Source organism: Martes martes (genome assembly GCF_963455335.1).
Source record: "Martes martes genome assembly, chromosome: 9".
In the NCBI taxonomy this organism is placed as follows: domain Eukaryota; kingdom Metazoa; phylum Chordata; class Mammalia; order Carnivora; family Mustelidae; genus Martes; species Martes martes.
Genome location: NC_137896.1, coordinates 41,218,660 through 41,243,902, shown reverse-complemented (window position 1 = coordinate 41,243,902; position 25,243 = coordinate 41,218,660). Strand labels below are relative to the sequence as shown.

Genomic DNA, 25,243 nt, shown 5'->3' with positions numbered 1-25,243 from the left:
CGGGCTCTCGCTCAGTGGGGAGCCTGCTTTCCACCCCCCCTCTCTGCCTGCCTTTCTGCCTACTTGTGCTCTTTCTCTCTGTCAAATAAAAAGTAAAATATTATTTGAGAGAGAGAGAGCGCGCACCAGTAGGGAGAGCGGGAGAAGCAGGCTCCCCACTGAGCAAAGAGCCCGATGTGGGACCCTGAGCTGAAGGCAGCCGCTCAACTGACTGAGCCACTTCGGCCCCCTGACAATGCTATCTTATTAAGAGAACAGTATTTCAACTATTTGGTTTACACAAACAAGAGCAATGAGATGAAAGCCAATGAACTATCAGAATGTTTGGTGAGAACCCTCAGCCTCTTGTCCTAAGTGTCATTTCCAATTTTAAAGGAATAAACACTGTTTACCACAGCAATCATTAAAAAAATTGCATTTTGTATTAAAGGTATATAGCGTCAGGGGTAAGTGTCAGCAGTCCTTGGGAGAAAACTATTAAAATGAAGGTTTTGGTGTTCACGGAAGACTTTCTTGGTCTTAGAAACTCAATTTCCTGATGATGAGATATAGAACAGATACAAATGTAACTGAAATTTTAAGGCTGTTGGTATGTAACTATATCCTGATTTTCTCCCTGATCTTTCTAGTTCAAGGTATTGCCAGCCTGGCACTATTGACATTTTGGACTGGAGAATTCTTTGTTGTGTGAGGCTGTCCTGTGTCTTATAAGATATGTAGCCGCGTTGTTGGTCTCTGCCCATCAGATGCCAGTTGTCACACTCCAGCACCCAAGTGGTAACAATGGGAAATGTCTCCAGATATTACCAAGAGTCCCCTCGGGGGCAAAATCAAGCTCTGTGGAGAACTGTTCTGAACCAGGTCTAATGGGCTAACCCAATGCCTTAGTAGAGATAGGCAATCTCAGACACTCTCTCAGACCTACTGAACAAGACCCTGTGTTTTAATAAGACCCCAGGAGGTCCGTGTGTCCATACAACTGGTGATTTCACACCCATGTGCCAATCCTTCCACCATGCCGTCCCTCCAAGTCAGGTGTGTGACTCAGTTTCTCCTTGCAGGAAGCCGATGAAGCCTTACTCCATAACCTACGCCTTCAGATTGAAGCCCAGTTCCTACAGGATGACATCAGTGCAGCAAAGGATAGGTACAAAAAGGTAACCATGAACCTTCTGAATCCCATCCACCAGATAACCTGGTTTGGGTCTGGCCAGACAAGGCCAGGGCACTCGTGGCTGACACTTGAGCCTGCTGTAGTGGGTTCCTTTGGGGCATATTGAACCAAGTGGGTGATGGATTGGTTGCTGGGTGGTGCTTAGTGAGGCAGACGTATACAGAGGAGGAGGCAGTTGTGTGTGTGTTGGGGGGAGAGCTTGGGAACTCATGTCTGTTGAGTACATTACGATTCACAAAGTGATTTTGCGTGGATCCGTCTTGAGTAAGCTAGGTTTGTCAATTGTTTCAGCTCAGGAAATGCAGAAATGCAGAAAATGTAACATATATGCATGTGTGTGTGTATGCATATATATATATATTAACTCTGCCTCCAAGCCAGTTAATTGGCATTCCGGAGCTTTCTGTCATGTAGTGCTCTGCTCTGCCTCCCACTCCTGCTAGCTTCCCACAAGCCTGACTTTGGGGGGCCTTGGTGTACTCGACAGATCAAATCCTGGAGCTGTGTAACCAAGGGCAAGTGGCTTTCCCACTCTGAGCTGCCTCATCTTTAAATGCCAGACTCTCCTTCTGCACAGTGGTGCAGTTAACTGTAGTGGACCTATGAGCCTGGCCGTGGTCCCGGGGGGCTGACCTTTCTGGTGGGCTGTGGTCTCCCTCCAGCTACCAGTATCTGTACTCTGTCTCCGGATGCTCTCTGGGCAGTGGACGGGGGCTCTAGCTCACGGGATGTGTTGCCCCTGGAACAGCCCCAGCTAGTGACCAACGCATGTTGGGGGATTCATACCCCAGCTCCCTCTCACCTGCTGTTTTGCACGGCTCCCAGGGAGCCCCAGGAGGCGTGAGCGTTGGGTGCCCACCGTGCGAACTTACCTGGTAACACGCTCCTTATTGGCTGCCTTCCCTTTCCTGTCTTACTTTATCCTCCAATAACGTTTCCTGGCATCTTCACCCGCATAAACTGCCCTCAGATCCGTCTCTTGGGGCCTGTGTCTTAGCCGGCTTGGGCTGCTCTAACAAAGTACCACTGACTGTGTGGCTTAGAAGTAACAGAAATTTGTTTCTTACAGTTCTGGAGGCTGGTACACTGAGCCAGGGGGTGCCAGCCCACCAGGTTCCAGAAGGGCCATCTCCCTGGCTTGCAGATGTCTGTCTCCTCATTGTATGCTCACCTGGGCTTTCCTCGACACCAACTCTTTGGTGTCACTTCTTCTAAGGGCACTAATACCCTCGTGGGCCCCATCCTCATGACCCCATCTAAATCTAGTTATTTCCCAAAGACCCCGCCTCCACGACCCCAATCCCACTGCGGGTTAAGGCTTCCATAGGTGACGTTTGGAGGGTCACAACATTCAAACAGTCTGCTTCTGGGGAAACTGAGACAGCATGTGAGTGTTGGTGAGATACCTGGTACAGCGTGGAGCCCGGTACGTGCTCAGTAGCGTTAGACTCTCTTCCTGCCTCCGTGTAGACCTGTCTGCACTCAGTGGGAGGCCCAGTTGCTCACACTGAAGGGGTGTCCCTCCTTTTGACATTTCTTCTGCCTTTCCACCAGGCCTGGCTTGTTTCCTCCTCCCCACCTGTCTTCTTGCCCCTGCTATATCTTGCAGGAATCCTGGGAGCGGTGCTTGGAACAATCTCTAAGCAACTAAAAGCATTCTTTAAGGCCATTTAGAACAATAATAGAGCTCAAAGCTTCTGTGCGTTCCCTCATGGGTCCTAACACCAGGCTTGTGAGTTAGCGTTGTAGGGCAGGCTCCCTAGGAGAAGAGCCCAAGTGGTGATTTTGGCGTGATTGCTGTATTAGCGGTGAGCTCCCAGGAGGAGATGAGGGGGAACAGGAGCACAGGGGCAGGAGCTGAGCAAGGGTGTGGGCTTAGCTGGAGTCTGACCTCAGTCTGGTCCCATGGAGGGTTCTGGAGTATGAATTGTCCCACAGGGTTGGTCCCACCTTGAGGCAAGAGGGTTGGCCTTTTCTCTTCCTGTGCCAAGGAGTCATTGGTTTGGGTTGGGAGAGAGGTGGGATTAGGGGGTGTTGCTTCCTGGACCAGATGGCCACTGTCTGGCCAAAGGCAGTTCTCTGTGTGGTGCTGTTGGCTCTCATGCCCAGAACTGGGCATAGGTGCTCTTCTGGGAAAGGGGATCAGGCCCCATCTCCAGATTGTTAGTCGTCTTACATGCAAAACCCTGAGCCTTAGGAGGTTAAATCACTTACTTGAGACCACATCCAACTTGTAAGTGATTTAGTCTGGGATCGACTGACCATCCTTTGAAGCATTGCCCTGTTCTGGGATCGGAAATGGTCCTTTGTAGCCTGTGGGACCTCTTTGTTCCTCTCATCGCTCTGCCATCCTGGGCCCTAGGAAGACCAGCAGCAAAGCATCCATGTCACTGAAGGGAAATGGCAAGATAAACCAAGCGTCAGTTTCTTCATCTGTCCCCTTGTTCTTGTGAAGATTAAATTGTCCACTCCTCAGGTCACGGTCTGTCCTGCTTGTGACAGTGAACACGTGAAAGCATTCATCACTGGGGTCTCCTGGTCCTGGAGGCAAAATCTCAAGCAGCTCAGTTGTTTTTTGTGTGTTTTTTTAAATTAACATATAATATATTATTTGTTTCAGGGGTACCTGTCTGTGATTCATCAGTTTTACACAATTCATAGCACTCACCATAGCACACACCCTCTCCAGTGTCCATCCCCCAGACACCCCATCCCTACAACTCCCTCCCTGTCAGCAACCCTCAGTTTGTTTCCTGAGATTAAGAGTGTCTTATGGTTTGTCTCCCTCTCCAGTTCCATCTTGTTTCATTTTTTCCTCCCTTTCCCACGACCCCCTGCCCTGCCTCTCAAATTCCTCATATCAGAAAGATCATATGATAATTGTCTTTCTCTGATTGACTTATTTGGCTCAGCGTAATACTCTCTAGTTCCATCCATGTCATTGCAAATGAAAAGATTTCATTCTTTTGATGGCTGCATAGTATTTCATTGTGTGTGTATACACACACACATATATATATACACACACACATATATATATATATATATATACACACACACACACACACACACCACATCTTCTTTATCTATTCATCTGTTGATGGACATTGAGGCTCTCTCCATAGTTTGGCTGTTGTGGACATTGCAAGCAGCTCAAGTTTTAATGAGAACACTTACCTTCCCCCGACAGAATCTTCTGGAGATTCAGACCTATGTCACCATCCTGCAGCAGATCGTCCAGACCACCCCTCAAGCATCTGCCATTACAAGTGGGATGAGGGAGGTAAGACCCGGAGCCCCGGCTGCAGGGAAACCCTATCTGGGGAGGCCCCTCACACCCCAACGGGCCTAGGTAACAGAGACCCGGGTGAGGCATCAAGTCAGACTAGACGCTGAGCCGCCCTGGGTTCACCGCCCCTGCTCTCGCTCTGGGTTCACATTTGAAGTTTACCCTTCTGTTCTTTTCCTCAGACTGGAAATGCTGGGGTTTAGACAGATGAAGACACAAAGGGTGTCCCTGACCATTTTCTTAGGCATTTGCTCTTGGGTTTATGGGCTGCTCTTGCTTGCGTAGTTCATAAGATGCTGCCAGACTGTTTCCCAAAGCCGTTTGCATTGTTGCTGCCCATCACCAATGAATGTGTGAGAGTTTCTGTTGCTTTGCGTCCTTGCCAGCACTGGGTATGTTGGGTTTTTGTTTTGTTTTTGCTTTTCTGACAGGTGTTGTATATCTCACTGTGGTTTTAACGGCATCCCCTGATGCCTAGTGACGTGGAACGTCTTTCTGTGGACTTATCTGCCATCCATGTAACTTCTTTGTTGTGGTATCTAATCAAATCATTTGCCCATTTAAAAAAAATTGTTTTCTGATTCTCCTTATCAACTTGACCATAAATTTTGAATACAGGGAGCCCCCCCACAATTCGTGGCTGTATTTTCAGAGTCAGCCTCTGTTAATGATTATGTGAGTTTGTGGGATGAAAACTACTGGGAGAAAAATAGAGATTACAGAAGCTGATTTTTTTAAAAATGTGGATTTGGATGTAAAAACCTTTCTTTCTTTCTTTCTTTCTTTTTTTTTTTTTTTTTTAAAGATTTTATTATTTATTTATTTGCCAGAGAGAGAGAGAGCGAGCAAGCGAGCACAAGCAGAGGGAGCAGCAGGCAGAGGGAGAAGCAGGCTCCCCACTGAGCAAGGGGCCTGATGTGGGACTCAATCCCAGGATGCTGGGACCATGACCTGAGCTGAAGGCAGACGCTTAACAACTGAGCCACGCAGGCGCCCCTAAAAACCTTATTTCTGATATAATGTCCCACCTTCCTTCTTCCTTTAGCTCTCTAGCTGCTGGCGTAGTTTTTTCCTAATGTGGTTTAATGGGTTTCGAGATGCCTAACGTGAGACATGTAAAAATCAACAGACAATAATGCTGATTACGGCAAAAATGTCATGGTGGCCCTTCTCCAGAGGCTCTGGTGGGCTGGTACAAGGTTTGGTGGACTGGTCAACTGGGAGATTTTGCAAGGGTATTTTGCAAAGATGACTTAGGACAGTGGTGCTCAACCCCAGTGACACTTGGACTCACCTGCATGTCTGCCTAGACCACACGCAAAGTCAATTAATTAGCTGCCTGACAGGTGGAGCCTTGACTCCCTCAATAGAAGCTCCCAGGGCAGAGAGCAGACAAACTGCAGGACCTGTGGCCAGGGTAGCTGGCTGCTTGAGCCTTTTTTTTTTTTTTTTAAGATTTTATTTATTTATTTGACAGAGAAAGACACAGAGAGAGAGGGAACACAAGCAGAGGGAGAGGGATAAACAGGCTTCCCGCCGAGCAGAGAGCCCGATGTGGGGCTTGATTCCAGGACCCGGGGATCATAACCTGAGCCGAAGACAGACCGTTAATGGTTACCAACTGAGCCACCCAGGCGCCCCAGGGCATTTTGTTTTAACTTAATTTTTTAAATATCAAAGCTGAAGAGACCCTAGCATTTGCTTGTAGAAGATACTTTACCTTTTTTTTTTTTTTTTTGAAGATTTACTTATTTATAGAGAGGGATAGAGCATGCGTCGGGAGTAGGGGCAGTGGGGAGGGACAGAGGGAGAGAGCTGGGCTTGGAACCTGATGTGGGACTCTATCTCACAATCCTGAAATCCTCACCTGATCAAAAAAAACGAGAGTCAGACGCTTAACTGACCAAGCCACCCAGGTCCCTCTAGAAGACACTTTAAAATTCTGCCAAGTGGGATGCCTGGGTGGCTCAGTTGGTTAAGCAGCTGCCTTCGGCTCAGGTCATGATCCCAGCGTCCTGGGATCGAGTCCCACATCGGGCTCCTTGCTCGGCAGGGAGCCTGCTTCTCCCTCTGCCTGCCACTCTGTCTGCTTGTGCTCACTCTCACTCCTCTCTCTCTCTCTCTGACAAATAAATAAATAAATAAATCTTTAAAAAAAAAAAAAAATTCTGCCAAGTAACATCTCTGAGGTAGGAAAGTTTTTTGTTCTTGGGATATTCTTGTCCAAATTGCCTGCCAGTGACCATTTCAGGGACCTGCTCCCCATAATTGGTGTAACCGAGGTTTCCACAAAAACCTAAAATAGCTTTTCCTGATGCTTAATTTTCTTTGTCAGAGATTTCTTTCCAGACCTTATTTTCATTGTGCAATCCTCATTTTTCCCTCTGGTTCAAAGGTGTTTTACCCCAGAGCACACTTTTTAATCCTATCATCTGTTTCCTTGTAACAAAATTCTTCTGAGTTTTAAGACTATAGAGACTGGCCTCAGTTTGAGAACATCAGTGATCGTCCGTGATCTTGGTGTCAGCTGGGAGCTAGTTAGGAATACAAACTCTCCGGCCTGAGCCCAGACCCTCCGAGTCAGAATCTGCCCTTTTAACAAGACCCTCCTGGGAGAACCAGAGATTCAGAAAAGAATTACATTCTTTATTAACCTTCGCTTAAAAATTCTGTATATGAGATAGATGGTCCCTTTCATGTTTGTTTCGTTGAGGATATAATTAGTGTACTAGGAAGACAGGTTACCCGGTTAAGGTGTCAGTAAAGCACCATGTCCACGCCCTCTAGCCAGAAGCTGCCGGGGACGCATCTTTGGTCAAATAAAGCTGGGTGTATTATTCACTGGAGCAGGGAGGGGGTGCCCTCCCTGCAGGGAGACCTGCAGGGTGTCTCCGTGGAGGAGGGACATGTGAGAGGATCGAGGCCTATGCTAGGAGGTCTGGGATCAGCTAAGCAGGGCCCTGCTCTGGGTTGGGTGCCCTCAGGAAAGGGCTGGTCCTATGACTGAGCATCCCCATAGTCTGCAACCTGAGAGTCCGTACTTGGTGATCCAGCAGCATCACTTGTGTTATAGGGGAGGGGACGTTTGGTGATTTTTGTGGGTGCTTGAACACAGGGCGGTCTTGTTGCTCTCTTATTCCCCCATGGTCCTGGAGTGACATCTTTGGATGTTGGGCGGGGGGCTCATTTATAAGTTTTTAAGTAGGGAGCATCAGTAGGGACATAGTAACCACGCAGGGCCGAGGAGGGCCTTCTGCATTTATATCTCAGATTCCACTTTCCCCCCCAGGGGATCGGGCGGTGGCCCCGGGCCCACACTTGCTCCCTCAGTGCACGTCTGTCTGTCTGTCTGTCTTGCTGTAGCTGTCTCTGTGCCTCTGCTGTCACTCCAGCCACTTTGCAAAGTGAGGGAAAACAGGGAGGGGCTGCCTTTCCCATGTGGCTTTGAAGAGGGGAGCCCCGGGCTCATGCTTGGAGTTTGATTTGTGCCCGGAGGAGAGGCAGCATGCTCCTTGTCAGCACGCACTCCTCTGGAGCAGTCAGGCTTTTTTGCCAAGGGATTTGGATGTTTTTGAACAGACTGTGGAGGGGCTGGTAGGCGAAATGGCGCCCACTCAGTGGTGTGGAGAGGTTGAGGGTGTATCTTAACCCGTGTTGCTCCTTGGAGTGTGGCTAGGGTGGGACAGCAGCCTCCCCGGGGCCCCTACTTCCCTGTAGTCCCTTGCAGCCCGACGGCTTCTGCCTGGTGCAGCCGTGGCCTTAGCGCGGCTGACAGCCCAGACTGACCGTGCCATCTGCATGGACAGACCGGAGAGGCCGGCGAGAGTCGGCATTCCCAGCTTTCCCTTTTAGAGGAGAAAGTGACTTATCTTGAGGCTCTTGGCCTGTTTATGGCACAGCCAGGTCTAAATTGTAGGTGTCCCGCAAGTTACCCTCCTAGCATTTACGGTTCAGGCTCTGAAGACAATGAAAAGGCATGAATTCAGGGTGGCCGCCATGGACGGGCCTGTCTGAGTCAGCTCGGGCTGCTGCGACCAACAGCACAGATGGGGCCGCACAACCACAGACAGTTGCTTCTCCCAGTGCCGGAGGCTGGAAGTCCCAGATCAGGCTGCTGGCAGATTTGGCTTTTGATGAGGGCTGCTTCCTGGTTTGTAGCTAGCCGCCTTCTTGCTATGTCCTCAGGTGGCCTTTCCTTGGTGCATCTTGGGGAGAGAGAGAGAGAGAGAGAGAATGCGAGCACTCAGGTGTCGCCTCCTTATCTGTAAGGACTCTAACCCCACCATGAGTGCCCTATCCTCAGGACCTCATCTAGGGCCCCAATTCCTAATACCATCCCACTGAGGGACAGGGCTTCAGCATGTGAGTTTGGGCAAAGGGACACAAACGTGAAGAAACTTCCTTGCCCCTTTTCCCTTTGGATTTCCTCACACATCGGTCGTCTGTGAATGCTGAGTCTGGCCTTTTTGTGCAGGAGAAGCTCCTGACGGAAAGGGAAGCCGCCGTCCTGCAGAGTCAGCTGGAGGAGGGCCGGGAGGTGGTGTCCCTCCTACAGGCCCAGAGAACGGAGCTGCAGGCCCAGGTATGGCTCCTCACCCTCGCGTCCGCTGCTCGCCATTGGGCATTCACGCCACACACGTGAATCAGGTTTTACAACACACTGTATTCCGGGGTCCTGTATGTGCAGAAAAGTGTGTCGGTATCCCACCGGAGTGGGGGTGGGGGGATCCTCAGAAACTCAACACACCCATGTGTCCAGTGCTCTGAGCCAGAAACTGGCCCTTCTGAGTAGCGTGACCAGCTGTGCTGCTTTGGCCGAGGGTTTCCCAGGATGGAGGACTTTCATGCCCAGACTGGCAGAGTCCTGGGCAAGCAGGGATAATGGGTCATGCCAATTCCAGGAGTCTCAGAGGTTCCCCTTGTGCTACTCCTCCCTCAACAAGGCTTCTGCAAGTTGATTTGTTTTGCCCAGTTTAACCTTGTTCTTAAAAATAAAAGATGGATAAGAAGAGTTGGAATTTTTATCCTCTAGTTGGTCAAATCTGTACTTCCTGTTTCTCGTTTCATGACCTAAAATCTCTCATTTGGAATTTTTAAAAAAGATTTTAAAAAATGTATTTATTTTTGAGAGAGAGAAAGAGAAAGAGTGAGCATGACCAGGGGGAGAGAGAGGGAGACTCCCGCTGAGCAGGGAGCCCCATACAGGGTTTCATCCTAGAACCCTGGGGTCATGACCTGAGCCCAAGGCAGACGCTTAACTGACTGAACCACCCAGGAGCCCGCTACTTTGGAATTTGATTATGGCTTGGGAAAGAGTGGTTGTGTCAGTGTTTGCCTCTGCTCAGAATTTCTTAGCATAAAGCTCCCATTTCTACCCCCTCCCCCTACCCCTCCCTTTTTTTGGTGAAGCTTAATTTGAGAACTAAAGTCACCAGAAGAACTCACTCCTCTTCCCTTGGCTTTCATTCTTGGTTAATGAGCTCATGGCTCATCCCCCTGATTCCTTCCAGTTTTCTTTCTTGTATTACTGACCATTCTGATGGGGCACGTTGGGTTAAAATACTAAATCTTCATATACTGTGCACCTGCGTTTCCAAAATCTAAAAATAAATTGACAATTGGTTTGGCAAGTACACATAAAGGACAAGAGAACAAAAAGTTTGCAAAATTGGACTAATTAGGAAACCTAGAACATTGATATGTTACTTTGTCTCTAACCCTTCAATGCCTGCAAAATCAAAAGTTAAAGCCTCAATAGATCTGGAGATTTTGTAGCGATTCAGTGCCCTCCAGATCTGCCCAGGATCTCATCTGGGGACCATGGAGTTCCAGAATCTTCATTTCTGTCCCACCACTCATTGCACACACCTGTCACTCTGCAGCAACTCTCAGGGGCCACTGAAAGCAAACTGGGGTCTGGTGATTATTTCCTGAGGTAAAGCTCACTGCTTGTGAAATCGAATATTGCCCTTAAACTCATCCTTCTCGTGACAAACCATGGCTCAGGGACCAGATGCACCATTTTGGTGACTTGGTAATTTGTGATTTCCTCTGAGGCCTGGGAAGAATAGAGTGAGCATGAGTATGTGGGGGAGTGTGTATGTTTGCATGTGTGTGTATATATATGTGTTTATGTGCGTGTATGTATGCATGTGTATATGTGTGCATGTTGTGTACATATATGTATATGTGTATATTTGTATATGTATATAAGTTTGTGTATCTGTGTGTATGTGTATATGTGTGCATATGTGTGTGTGAATGAGAGACTGGAGAAGCGAACTCAAGCCTACTAGTCCCGGAGAGCAGTGTTTTACAATGTTACGTTGTAAAATGGTAAAAAAACATTTTACCATTTGGGTAATGAATTCAGTAGAATTGATAATAATAAATAATAAAAATAAATATATAAATAAAAATATATAAATATAAATTTATATATTTTATATATACATATATAAATATATAAATATATATTTATATAAAAATAAAAATAAAAATAAATAATAAAATGAATTCAGTAGAATTGATGAGCATTAAAAAAAGAAGGAACTGACAACACTAGACTAAGCTAGAAAAAGAAATAACCAAGTGCGTGGTTAGTAATGGTGGGATTTGTTTGGTGAAACCTGCATTTTAAATATATATGTTCGCATATTGAAATATCTATATTTGTTCAAATGCACACACACACACACACGCACACACACACATATTTGTGTGATGCCTATGGTTTGTGATGTAAATAATGGCTCTTTCCGTGGCTGCACTGAGAAAATGCAAGAGCCCAGCCTGACATGGTAAGTTCTAATTCCAGGGCAAAAAGGTGCCTGTTTCTATGTACATATATGTGCTTGTTAGATGTAAAAGAAAGACCTTGCTTCACAGATTAACCTAGTTGCTGAGACTATGAAATCAGTCTGTCTGCTTGGCTGCCTGTCCCCACCCATCGTTACTGCCAAGACTTACTGGTCTTGCTCTGATGTTGTCTCTCTAAATCGGGGGTCTTCTCTTTTTCTGTGTCTTAACCCCTGCCTTGCCACCTGGTAAAGCCCATGGACCGCTTCTCAGAGAAATGTTAAGGGCATAGAGTAAAAATAAAGTATGTATAATTAAAAAGAAACCAATTCTATTGAGATAGTTATCAAAATATTACCAGTCATTTTCTATATCATAGTTTATGTGCTTATATTAAAGAAATCTAGCGGTGGGTCTGAAGAAGCACAGGTTGTATTAGTTTTCTCTCGCTGCTCTAATGAATTTCTACACATGCATGGGCTTGAAACAGCAATGCTTTATCCCACATTTCCACGGGGTTGGAAGTCTGGGCATGCTTGGTTGGTTTTTCTGCTCTGGGACTCACAAGGGTGGTATAAAGGTGTTGGCCAGCCTTCTTCTCTGGAAGCTCTCAGTGGTGAATCTTCCAGTCTCATTCATGTTGTTGGCAGGATTCAATTCTATGGGCAGGTAGGATGAAGGACCCCAGTTCTTTGCTGGCTGTCAGCCAGGAGTTGTTCTAGAGGCTTCCCATGTCCCTTGGCACACCGCCCCCTCCATCCTCAAATCCAGCAACAGTGCATGGAATTTTTCTTGGACATCTAAACTCTCTGACTTATGCTTTCAAGGGCTCATAGGATCAGGAATGATCTGTAATAGTCTCCCTATTTTTTTAAGGTCAACTGATTAAGAACCTTAATCACATCTGCAGAGTCCCTTTTGCTGTGTAACATAACATCTTCATGGGCATAAAGCCAAGGGGCAAAGGTCATGGGGACCAAAAGTCTGCCTAATTGGGTCTTGTTAAAACACAGGTATGGCTGGGCCCACCCAAGAGTTTCTGACTCGGTAGCTCTGGGGTGTGGCCCAAGAATGAGCATTTTTGAATTTCCAGGTGATGATATTTTGATCCAGGAACCACACTTTGAGAACACCGGTATAGGGGTCGCCCCAGATTGGGTCAAAATGTTTTACGTCTGGTCCACCTGAGTTCCTGGCTTGGGCCTTCCACAGCCTATTCAAGAAATGCTGATGGATGGCTTTTTTGCTGATTTTAAAGGTTTTAGAGGCTTCCCAATGGAGCCAAGGTGAGGGCTCCGCGGGAGATTTGGTGGCTTAGCCCCTCAGCAGGGCCAGTGCTATGCTTGGGGATGAGGGAGGGGGTGAGGGACAACTTCCTGTAGCCTGAAGGCCCCCACCTGGCAGAACCATAGCATCTGGTTCTGTCTCTGTTTAGAGGATCTGATGCTTCCAGAACCCTCCATAGCCTGGTCCTCAGGGTGAGGTCCCTAAAGAGGAACATCAGAAATGCACATTCAAAAGCCCATCCCAGACCTACTGAGTCAGAAACTTTGGGGTGGGGCCCAGCAATCTCTGTTGTAACAAGCCCTCTGGGTGGTTGTACAGAGTCAAGTTTGAGAACTCCAGTGCACGGGATGGAAGGAATAGCACCCTCCCTTAGAGCTGGCATCCCCTTCTTTGAAGCCAAACATAGCCCATGCATGAGACCACTGGGATGGCACTTCTTAGAGGTGGAAGAAAAGGGACAGGCACTTCTAGCTCCCTAATCGCATTGACTGTGGCAGGAAAAGTGAAAAAGGTCATGTTGTTACTTGGAAGGAGTGAACCTCCCGTGGTTATCATTTCTCATTAAAGTTGCCTAGCCCCATCTAGTGGTAGATTTTGGTAAAGGACACTTGATTTCTTCCATTTCCTTTTCTTAGAACTAAATTTTCCCTCTTACTGAAATTGAAGTATAACTAATATGCAGCATATGTTAATTTCACGAGTACAGGGTAATGGTGCAACACTTCTATGCATCAGTGCTCATCAAGACAAGCATAATCTGAATCCCCTGTAACGTTTGACCCGTCCCCCCTACCTCCCCTCTGATAACCATCAGTTTGTTCTCTGTAGTTGAGTCTGTTTTCTTTGTCTGTTCTTTTAATTTGTATGATCATTTGTTTTGTTTCTTAAATTCCACATGTGAGGGAAATCATATTGTATTTGTCTTTCTCCGACTGGCTTATTTTATTTAACATTATACCCACTAGCTCCATCCCTGTTGTTGCAAATGGCAAGATTTCATTTTTTTTTAATGACTGAGTAATATTCCATTCATTTTTACCCATTCACCTACTGAATGGGAGAAGATAGTTGTAAATGATGTATCTGATGATGCGTTAATATACAGAATAGATGGGCCCAGCACGCTTGTTAATATCCAGAATAGATAAAGGATTGAAACAACTCAACACCAAAAAACAACTAATCCAATTAAAAGTGGGCAGAGGACCTGAATAGAGATTTTTCCAAAGAAGACATACAGGTGACCGACAGATGAAGAGTGTCTGAACACTGGGGTAGGTCTCCTCTTTGTAGACCAACAGATGATGTTGAGCACAACATCAGGGAGGTGTAAATCAAACCCACAGTGAGATATCCCCTCACACCTGTCAGAATGGTGAAAATCAAAAACACAGGAAACAACAACCTGTTGGTGAGGATGTGGAGAAAAAGGAACCCGTTTCCTGCTTAAAAAAGGACTTGACCCAAAGGCCTCGGGGGGCCTAAGAGGACTGAAGCAGGACGTCACCACTCCGGGTGGGGGCTCATTGCCAGGCACTGTCCTGGGTCCCTATTGACCCCTGCTGTGCTCAAACACTGACTCCTTCTTTCAATCTTGAGTGCTAAGCTCCAGCTGAGGTTCAGGAAATACCGAGCAGGGCATGGTGTGGCTCTTGCCTGCAGCTGCTCACAGAGGCTGTAAATGGCCCAAGGAGGAACACAGCAGTCACACTTGCTCAAGGTGAAGGTCAGGTTGCAGCCCAGCCCAGCCCTTCCACCCGCCTCTCTCTCCGGTGTCCGTGTGGCTGCTCCCCTCCAGCAAACCCGGAATTGTGCATGGGCTACTCTCTTCTTTTCCTCTCCTGACTCTCCTGTGGTTTCTGGCATCTGCTCCTTTGCTCACCATTTCTCCTCTTTCCAGAAGAACCTTCTCTTCTTCGGTACCCAGGACTGGCCTTCTCTGACATCCTCCAGCACCTGAGGGCCGGTGCTTGTTGTTGCCCTGGGCGTGTCTCTGACTGAGCCACCTCCCACACTGGCCTGTGGGGTCCTAGGAGGAGTCTCGTCTCATTCCCAGGCAGCCACGCTGGTGCCGACATTGCTCGTGGCAGAGACCTCTCTTTGGCCTCCTTTACACTGGTGAAAGTGGGGCTCTTATTTTTCTTGAATATCCCTCCTTTTGATGAATAATTTATTTTATTTTTAAGATTTTATTTACTTATTTTATTTCATTTTTAAGATTTTTATTTACGTACTTGATAGAGAGAGAGAGTACAAGCAGGGGAGCAGCTGAGGGAGAGGGAGAAGCAGGCTCCCTGCTGAACAAAGAGCCCGATGCGGGGCTCAGTCCCAGGACCCCGGGATCATGACCTGAGCTAAAGGCATATGCTTACCTGATTGAGCCACCCCGTTGTGCTGTGATGAAGAGTTTAAATTATTGATCTGTAAAAACCACAGTGACGTAGATGTACATCCAGTTTTATAAACTCAGTCAGCACTTCACTGGAGACTGGATTCTTGGCGGACACAATCAGAATCAGGCAGAGCACCAGTGCCCGTCAGAGATTGGAAGACACCTTTCAGTCGTCCCTAGAGTCTTGTCCCAGGGCAGGCGTTCCTCCTGCAGATTCCACCAGAGGACAGCCACCAGCCAACTACCCAGCCACTCCCACCAGCAAACCACCAGCTCGTGAGTTACAAAAAACAATCACACTTGCCCTGGAAGGTTAGAAGTTTCTAGTTTCTAATTCCCCAGTTTATGACAATGTGTTGCTATCCTACTTACCTTTTAAAGTTTGTCAAGTGGATGTGGCCAGGGAGGGAGAAGTCTGTGTGGGGGGTCACCCTGAGTCCCCTAGGTCTCCAGTGAGAACATGCTGGTGATGCCTGCCTGTTGCTATGTGGGAGAGGGGGGGTCTTCCAAGGGCGGAGGGTGGGGGGTAGAGAGAGACTGTGTTTGTGTGTATGTGCGTGTGTGTCCTGCTGTCCTGCAGCTGGGAGGTGGCTGACGCAGGAGGGTCTGTAGTTTCAGGAAGAGTCTCAGACCCTGCCAAGGTGGCTCTGAATCCTGTATTGATTGGCAGGTCACTTTGCCTGTGGGTCTGTTCTGTAAAGCAGAAGTCATAATTGCCCCGTCCCCGGGAGGTGGTCCTGCGGCGGGGGAGTTGCTGCGAGTGAGAACTTGCCTGCACAAACCATTATTCCCACCCGGGGCTGGGGAACTCAGACCCAAAGGGGGCAATAGACTCGCTGTACACATAATCTTTTCTTGTTTTCGCTCTATTCTGGAACGCTTCAAAAGTATATAGAAGTGAGAGAACAGTTTCATGAGCCCCTGGTCCCCATCCCCCGAAACACACGGTCCCTCTTATATCGCCTATACCCCTACACACCCCGAGGTAATTCTGAAAGAATCCCTGACACCAAATCATCTGATCCAGCCATGTTTGAACAGATGAGAGCTCCTTTTATAGAACATGAGTCCGTGAACCCACCTGTAATAATTAACGATAATTCTTTAGCTCACTAAATCAGGGATCAGATCTCCGATCAACTCATCATTAACTGAGGTGCTGTCTGCATACAGCCCTTGTCACCCTTTTCGGTACATGTTCTGTCTGTTTGACAAATGCACGCAGCGCTCTACCCATACCCACAATCAAAATACAGGATAGTCCCCTCTCCCAGGAGCTGCCATCATGGCCAGCCCCTTCCCCCACCTCTCCCCAAACTCCCAGGCAACCACTGAATTGTTCTCTATCTGTTTGGTTTGGTCTTTTCCAGATTATCATCTAAACAGAATCAGCCAGTAGAGATTCTTTCCCACAATTTCATTCTTTAGCCTTTGTTTGGATTGGGATGCAAATAAGGTCCACAGGTTGTAACTGGTTTCTGTGTCTTTTAAGTCTCTTTTATCCATTCTGTGTCTCTTTTTTTCCCCCTTGATATTTGTTTGTGGAATATGCATACTTTTAAAGTCTGGGCGATGTGGGCACAGGCTCTTTCCTGTCGCTGGAGAAAGGTAAGCTTTGATCAAAGGCAGCCCTCCCTGCTGCCCAGCTGACCAGGGCTGTCTGGCCTGTGCTGTGGGGGTGGGGGGTGGGGGGTGGGGGTGGGGGGGCAGGGCAGCCAGGGTCCCCCAGGCTTGTTCTCAGGGCTGCACTGTAGAAAAGGAATGTGTGACTTTGGGTTTCTTCCATTCCTGGATGGCTTCTTGTCTCTGAGCCTCTAGCCTTGAAGGGGTCTTTTAAAGTGCTTATTTCTTGGAAGCATTCCCTAGAGCGTGTGAACACTATAAATGAAATTGGAACATGTAGTGGGGCCAGGAATTAGTGGGAGACCTTGGTATTTGACATGACAGGTAACTGTGAATTTAATATGCTCATTTATTCGGAGGAACAGAAACCCGATGAAACAAGCTTAAGCAAGAAACAGAACGCTTTAATTTTATATTGAAAAAATTTTAGGGGCACCTGGGTGGCTCAGTGGGTTGAAGCCTCTGCCTTCGGCTCAGGTCATGATCTCAGGGTCCTGGGATCGAGCCCCGCATTGGGCTCTCTGCTCAGCGGGGAGCCTGCTTCCTCCTCTCTCTCTGCCTGCCTCTCTGCCTACTTGTGATCTCTGTCTGTCAAATAAATAAATAAAATCTAAAAAAAAAAATTTTTTTTAGACTTCTCAAAAGCTGCAAAGATAGCCCATGGGTCGCTCGCATACTCTTCACCCAGCTTCCCCAAATGGTAGCTCCTTAATTAATAACCACAGTGTCGTGATTGAAACCAGGAAATTAGCGATGATACCATCCTTATAGTAGATTTGACAACAGTTTCACAAATTACCCCATCGGCATTTTTTTTCTGTGGATCCTACTGGCGTTTATGCGTTGTGTCTCCTTAGTCTACCCCAATTTGGGATAGCTCCTGCCTTTCTTTGTCTTTCATGACCTTGATGGCCAGTTATTTTGCGGAATGACCCTCCTTTTGGGCTCCCAGATATTTTTTTCAGGATTAGGCTGTGGCTGTGCGTTCCTGGCTGGAACCCACAGAAGTGAGTGTCCTCGGTGCTTCTCATCAGGGGAACGTGTGCGTGGGCGTGTCTTCTGCCGGTGTTGTAACTGGGGTCACTTGGTTAAGGTGGTATCTGCCAGGTTTCTCCACTGTAAAGATACTATTCCCGCGCCCCCCCCCCCAAAGGAGCAGGATATAAAATGTAGTTTGTGAAATTTGAGAGCAGGGTTCCAGGCAGGAACCAGGAACTTGGATCTGGGGTAGCTGCTTACCCTCTGTCTCCCTTCTCTCCCACAAACTCTCTCATCTCTGCTTGTCTTTGCCCTTCGGCTTCATTTCTCTGCCTGTCTGAAGAACTGCTTTTCTTAACTTCTTCATGCACGTTACCAAAGATGGCCACTCCAAGATGGCAGCCCCGGGGTTCTGTGAACCTGCCACCAGCTCACTGCTATTTCTGAGATCCTTTTCCAAATTCCCCAGAGAGGAAGCCTGTGATAGGCCAGTCTATGTCTGGCCCAGCTCTGGTTCTGTAGCTCTGGTCTGGAGAGTGGGGTCACACTACTGCTGGGACCCCTCTATGAGTGAGTGAGATGGCACAGACATCAGACATGTCATCACACAAGATGACATGGGCTGGTGGATGACTTCCCGAAGTGTGGAATATATGTACCTCTTCTTTCCCTCCTTCCTTCCTTCCTTCCCATCTCCCTCCCTTCCCTCCTGCCTTCCTTTCTTCCTTCTGCCCCACTCTCCTTCCTTTCTTCCTTCCTGATACAACAGACACATTCCCAAAAACCATTGTAAGCTATGTTTTCAAGTGTCATCAGTTAGGAAACTTCACTGTTCCAAGGCAACATCTGTATATAAAGAGAGGAATCAGGTGTCATAGGAATTCTCATCCTCTAGATTGTCCAATATGCATTCAGCTGCATGCATGAAACGCCTTTAGCAGACATATATGAAGTTGAACTCAGATACCTCTCCAGCCCCCATGACTCCTTTGAATTTTGGGATGCACCGTTCTAGGTAGAAGTGGGTTTTTGGTGTGTTTCATTTTGTTTTGAGGACTGATAATGCGTGGTGAATTCTTTTCTACTCGGAAAATGAGATTGCAAAAGTGTCACAACTACACAAATACTAAGCTTGTAAATGAGTACACACATGACTCTTTTGTTAGAAGCTCTTGAAGTGAATATAAGTCCATGTTATATTCTATCATATTTCTATTTTCTTACCTTAATTTTGACTTGCTCTGTGGCAGTATATTAATAGTATAACCCTGTACACTTTAGCTACCCAGGCATATAACTCTACTAATCAGAAATCAGGACAAAAGTAAAGTGTCATAGTGATTAAATAAGGACAAAGAACACCCCCTCTTCCTTATTTTAGTAAAAATAGCATCTTATCTATTCAGTATGTGTGCTTCTATTTTTTTGGCTGTCAGATTTATGCTAACTCAGAATATGAATAATACAGCTTATCCGAATTGTACATCTGATTCCAGGGACAGCAGTTTTCTTTTTCTTTTCTGGGATTGCCATCCTTAGCCTGTCTTTGGTGAGGGCTCCGTTAAGGGCGGATTTCAGATGGAGCTAGCATTCGGGTTCCTTTCTGGCTCCAGGATTCCAAAGGGATTCATTGCCGACAGTGAAACTGGAGGAGGAACAAAGGAGCAAAGCAAACAAAACGGGGTACCTGAGGCCGGGTTCTCCCTGCCAAGCCCGTGTCTTTAGAAGAGGCAGGAGGGCTTTCCTCACGCCTGTGTCTTTGCCCACAGACCTCGGCCCTGGAACAAGCTATTAAAGATGCCCACGAGTGTTACGATGACGAGATTCAGCTCTATAATGAACAGATCGAAACCCTGCGGAAGGAGATTGAGGAGGCCGAGAGGAGCCTGGAGAGGTCTTCCTACGACTGCAGGCAGCTGGTGGTCGCCCAGCAGACGCTGAAAAACGAGCTGGAGCGGTACCATCGGATAATTGAGAATGAAGGCAACAGGTGAGGTCACAGATGGGCCCTGCTCTGAGACTGCACCCCTCTCCCTGTCCTGGCCACTTGCTTCCTGTGTGCCAGGTGATGGGTACAGGGCAGGCTTCATGGCCTTGTGGAGCTAGAATCCTAGTTGGGGAGACAGCTGATGGATGACTCTGGAACACAAGACAGGCATTATGGAGTACCTGGTGACCTGAGAGAGGGCCTGCCCAGAGGGCAATGGTGGGGGTAATTGAAATTTTCAGTAGGGCGGTTGCAAAAGACCTCACGGAGAAGCTTGCTTTTGGCTCCTCAAACCTCTGGGAACATAGGCATGTTAGCCGGTAGGATGACCAGGAGTACTCAATGAGATGTGGCAGGTGGGGTGCGTAGCACAGTGTCCGGCACTCAGCAAGGGCTCGGAGGTGGTGGTGGTGTTACTGCTGCTACTATTGTTGTTTTCTTTCTTTCTTTTTTTTTTTTTTAAGATTTTATTTATAAGACAGACAGAGATCACAAGAAGGCAGAGAGGCAGGCAGAGAGAGAGGGGGAAGCAGGCTCCCTGCTGAGCAGACAGCCCGATGTGGGGCTCGATCCTAGGACACTGGGATCACAACCTGAGCGGAAGGGAGAGGCTTTAACCCACTGAGCCACCCAGGCGCCCCACTATCGTTTTCATCAGCTGGTTGGGTCAGTAGTGTGGCTGTCGATGCACTGGGTGGTCTTGTTCATAATGGAGCTGTGACTTGAGCTCCATTAACTTTAGGAGAGCAGGGAAATTATCTCTATCTCTATTCCCTGTCACTGTCCCCATTCCTTATCCCTATCCCCTGTCCCTATCCCCATTCCTAATCCCTATCCCCATCCTTATCCCCATTCCTTATCCCTATCCCCATCTCTAATCCCTATCCCTCACCCTATCCCATCCTTATCTCTATTCGCTGTCCCCTACCTCTATCTCCTGTCCCTATCCTGAATTCCCTAGCCCTATCTCAATCTCTCTTTCTTTATGTCTCTGTCACCTACACCTACAGTCTTCATCATCGCTCTACACGTCTGTATATACTGACGCCTGCACTTACATCTGCATCTACATCCGTATCATCCATGCGGACACATACGTCTACACTTAAAGCTACATTATCTACATCACCTACTTCTGTAGCATTTACACCTTGCCAACATCATCTGTGTCTACATGTATAACATCTACACATATACCTATCCCTACACCCATCCCTACCTTACCTACATCTACACCATCCACACCTACACCTACATTATCTGCATCTACACCATCTACACCATCTATATCTACACCTTCTACACCTACATCATCCACACCTACCTCTACATTATCTACATCATCTATATCATCTACAACTACATCTACATCATCTACTTCTATACCATGTACACCTACCATGTACATACCATGTACATCTACATCTTTGTCGACGATACCTACCCCTATTCTTCATCTGCACCTACGTCATCTAGATCTACATCATCTTCAGGTATGTGCACCCTTACACCTGCACCGACGTCATTGTCATGCACACTTGTGTCAGGTACATGTGCGTTTCTATCTCCGTCTGCATCTGTATTATGTAGATCTACACCTACATCATCTATATCTGTGTCTGTGTCCATGTCTGTATCTGTAGATACCATTCAGAGAGCAGTAACAGAAGTTACTTCATAGAAGGACTCTCACTCTCTATTAAGTTGGGATTCTTTGATTCAGTCTTGCTGATTTGGGGGGACTAGATTGAATTAAAAAAGAAGCACCCAGTATTACTCCACGAGGAGCGGTTCTTTCCTTCATTCTGGTTGCTCTATCTTGACTGCCAGTGCTCAGATGTTGAGCAGAGAAAGCAAGATTTTCTTTTTCTTTCTGCAGTTATGGTCAATGGATTGTTGCACAGTCCTAAATTATGTTTATGTTATAGTGAATGCATTATGCACACATGAAAATAAATCTTGAACTAGCACATAAGTGACTGCGTGAAAATTTTTCTTTTGGAGGCAAGGCTTCACAGAAAGGTCATCAGATAGCCCTTTTGTTAGTTTGTTCACAGAGTTCTAATTTCGTTCTAACTTCAAGTTGATAGAAATGTTGCAAGCATAGAACATAGAACCCCTGAACACTGTTTTCACAGATTCACCACTTGTTTAAATGCTATCTCTATTGGTTTATCATTTTTTTCTCTATTTATATAATGCATATGATTTTTTAAAAAAAAGAGTTGGAGTTATCATATCTTGGTTGCCCCAAATACTTCACCCTGGACTGGATACTGTTCTATTAAAAAAACAAAACAAAAACTCTATTCAACAGAGAAATGACATTTTTAGATTATAAGAAATTCCCATTTTACAATTCTCCTATATGTGTGTTTCATAGTTTATGACTTCAGCTCAAAGAAATCCTTCCCATCCTCATCTAGTGTATAAGTATATATGCGGTTCATGAATAGTCTGATCCAGAGAAAGCTTTCCTCATTTTTGCTCATATCAGAGGGTCACTCCTTGCCCTGACTGTCCGTGTAGTTTGATGAGTTAAAGCTGGTGACCATCCTTTTTTTTTGGTTCTTTCTCCAGGCTGAGCTCTGCCTTCATTGAAACTCCCATCACGCTGTTCACCCCGAGCCATGGAACCTCTCTCAGCTCTCGGGTTGGTGGGAAAGGTAATGGTCCTCAACCCTGGCTTCTGCTCTTTTCCATCATAGAAGAGCAAGAAAAAAAAAATGGCTTTCTTCCTGAACTTGGCATTCATGCTTTCTTCTGATCCATCTGGAAATTAAATGTTCTTTCTTTCTATCTTTCTTTCTTTTTTCTATCTTTCTTTTTTAAAAAGATTTTATTTATTAATTTTAGGGAGAGAAAGGGAGAGGGACAGAGGGAGAGAGAGTCTTCAAGCAGACTCCGTGCTGAGTGCTAAGCCTGATGTGGGGCTCGACCCTAGGACCCTGAGATCATGACCTGAGCCAAAATCAAGAGCTGGTTGCTTAACCAACTGAGCTGTCCAGGCGGCCCAAGATTCCTATTATTTCTAAATTTAATAATTGCCTGCCCTTTTTGCCCAGGAGAAAGGGGATGCCACTTGAGGGATATTTGTATTTATTTAGCTTGTAACGCATATGGAGCAAGGGTGATCAATATGATTCCTGTACCCGAAGACATTCAGAACACGTGGGAGACCCAGGCAGATCTGCTGTCTCTCCTTTAGAAAAGTCCAAGGCGAGGATGACCCTGTAGAATGAGTTCCATTAACTAGTATTCATCATGGGCTCAGCAGGGGCTGGGGTGGGACACCCAGCGTTATTGCCATAGAATGTTCCAGTAAGTTGTACTCAGTGTGATGGAAACTGTGAGTGCCAGAACAGCCAGCACCTTCCCTCCCCTCTGCAAGCCCAGAGGGGTCAAGCGACCTATCCAAAGTCACACAGCTTGTTGCAGAGGTGGGACCTTAACGTGGGTCATGGGTGCTACGGGTCAGACCCAAACAGCTTGCCCTGTATATTGTAAACTCTACCCCAGTGCTAGGCGTTGGTTTCCAAAACAGCCTATTTTTCTTTTATTTATTTAATTTTAATTTTTAAATTTAAATTTAAATTAATTAATTTATTTATTTATTGACAGCCTATTTTTCAACAAATACGTTTTCTTCCTCTTTCATCGATAAACTTGACTTATGCCCCTCCCCCCCCCTTTTTAGATCTCACTAGGGCTGTGCAGGATATAACAACAGCAAAACCAAGACAAAAAGGTCTCCCCAAGAACATTCCAAGGAAAAAGGAGATCATAGCTAAAGACAAAGCTGACGAAAGTCTGGAAGACCTACCCCTGCAGGGTCCAGAAGACACAAAGCTGGTGCAGGTGGTTCCTAAAGAAGAAGGCGAAGGTAAGCTTGAATCACAAGGTGATGAAGCCAGTCCCCCAGCCCCAGAAGCGTGTCCAGAGGACGTGCCTGACGGAGGGCAGATCAGCAAAGCCTTTGGGAAACTATTCAAGAAGGTCAAGGAGAAAGTGAAAAGCCCCCAAGACCCCGAGCCCCCAGCTGACCTCTACACCAAAGGGCAGTACGTGCTGGTCTCTGGGGATGCCAGTTATGTGGACCCTGGGTTCTGCTCGTCCTCTATCCCGGCCAAAGGTGGAGTGGTCATTTCCATCGAGGATGACTCTCTGCATCGTGACAGCCCTGTGGAGCCCTCTCCTGAGCAGCCCGGGCCCCCGCTGGAGAACGGACAGGGGGATCTTCAGGGGAAGGAAGACGGACAGCCACCCAACCAGCACGCTGCCAGCAAGGAGAATGAGATTAACGCCGAAGGACTGAAAGGGCCTGGGGAGAAACACGAGGATCAAAAGGAGGATGAGGAGTCCAAGAGGCCCTGTCCCGTGGTCACACCTGGTCCGGAGGGACCGTCTCCACCCCAGTCTCAGAGGCCTGGGGTGGTTCAGGGTGGATCTGAGGAGCATGGGGCCAGGAGCAGTGGCCCGCAGGAGAGAAGTCCCCCCAGGACGTTGGCATATGAGAAGGTGGAAGTGATGGAGTCCATTGAGAAGTTTTCAACCGAGAGCATTCAGACCTATGAGGAAACAGCTGTCATTGTGGAGACCATGATTGGGAAGACAAAGGCAAACAAGAAGAAATCGGGAGACAAGAGCTCTTAAAACGCCCGGGCTCGGTGGGAGGCAATGTCTTTGCGGCCACTGTAGGGGAAGTGCTTTGATATCTTAGGACACGTGATAAAAGAGTGAGGGTTCCTTGTTTGGTTTAGACCATAGTTGGCCCATCTGACATTGCCAATGAAGCCTTAATTAAAAAGTTTTCTTTGCTCGCACACCCTTTGTCTAATTAACAGGGGCCTTGGGAGCGTAGGTGGGTCAGCCGTGTTCAGGGCAGGGTGCCACGCTCAAGGGGCCATCAAACCCTGCTCCTTTAAGGAAAGAGACGTGCTCTTCACCATGGGTCATTGAGAGACTCATTAGAGAGTCCGGAAGTGTCTGGACTTCACACAGAAGCATACTCATTGAAGCAGCTTGTGGTTTTTTTGTTGCATTTCAAGCACAAACACGTGCTCAGGTGCAGGAGTGTTTTGTCGGCGGTACAGGATGAAAGGTATCTGTCTTCGTTCGGGTTCATGGAGAAGCTGATCCTGAAGCAAGGGTTTGAACGGATTTCTTTGGGATGTGATCCCAGGAAGGGCCAGGAGGGGAGTGCAAGAGGGAGATGGGGCGGCAAGGCAGCCAGTAAGAGGTGTGCGCTACTGTATCAGTTAGCGTTGTGGGCACGTGGAGCTCAGTCACCCCGAGGGATGCTGGGAGACGGAGTAGGACACACGCTTCAGAGCTGGTGAGGGAGCCGGGCTCACCAGCCACAAACTCCTGTCAGCCAGTGCGGAGGGCTGCTCACAGGGCGCTAGCTTGTGCGGGTGTGGGGGGGTCACCGAGAAAAGCCGCAGGTGCAGAAGTAGGGGTGCAGGTGTTTGGACCTCAGGTGTGGAGATACTCGGCAATGGTAAGGGGCCATGAGAACCAAAGTGAAGTGGGGCACCCGTGCCAGCTGCCCCAGCCTATGTCCCCAGTGTCCCAGTGTCAGAGTCACTGAAGATGTTCTTACTCAGAAATTGTGAACCTGGGCCAGGTTCCAAAAAGCAGAATCAAATGTCATTGCGTCTTTCCTTGTCAGGGAGTTACTTAATTGATTAGTCCAGTCCACCATTTACGGAGCAT

General features: G+C 47.3%; 1 protein-coding gene across 3 annotated transcripts in view; it reads left to right on the top strand.

Moving 5' to 3' along the window:
* The window catches only part of BFSP1 (beaded filament structural protein 1), a gene marked incomplete at both ends in the record, with an annotated part of 39,644 nt that extends 15,463 nt beyond the window's left edge, over positions 1-24,181 (top strand). The window contains 6 exons of one of the 3 annotated variants that reach the window (XM_080813867.1): positions 1,062-1,157; positions 4,365-4,457; positions 8,938-9,045; positions 19,311-19,531; positions 22,109-22,194; positions 23,226-24,181. In XM_080813867.1, coding sequence (XP_080669993.1) covers positions 1,062-1,157; positions 4,365-4,457; positions 8,938-9,045; positions 19,311-19,531; positions 22,109-22,194; positions 23,226-24,181 — 1,560 coding nt within the window. Of the gene's footprint in view, positions 1-1,061; positions 1,158-4,364; positions 4,458-8,919; positions 9,046-19,310; positions 19,532-22,108; positions 22,195-23,225 lie in introns of all 3 variants that reach the window. The other 2 variants (XM_080813866.1, XM_080813868.1) reach the window with 2 other exon arrangements.
* Positions 24,182-25,243: the final 1,062 nt, after the last annotated feature.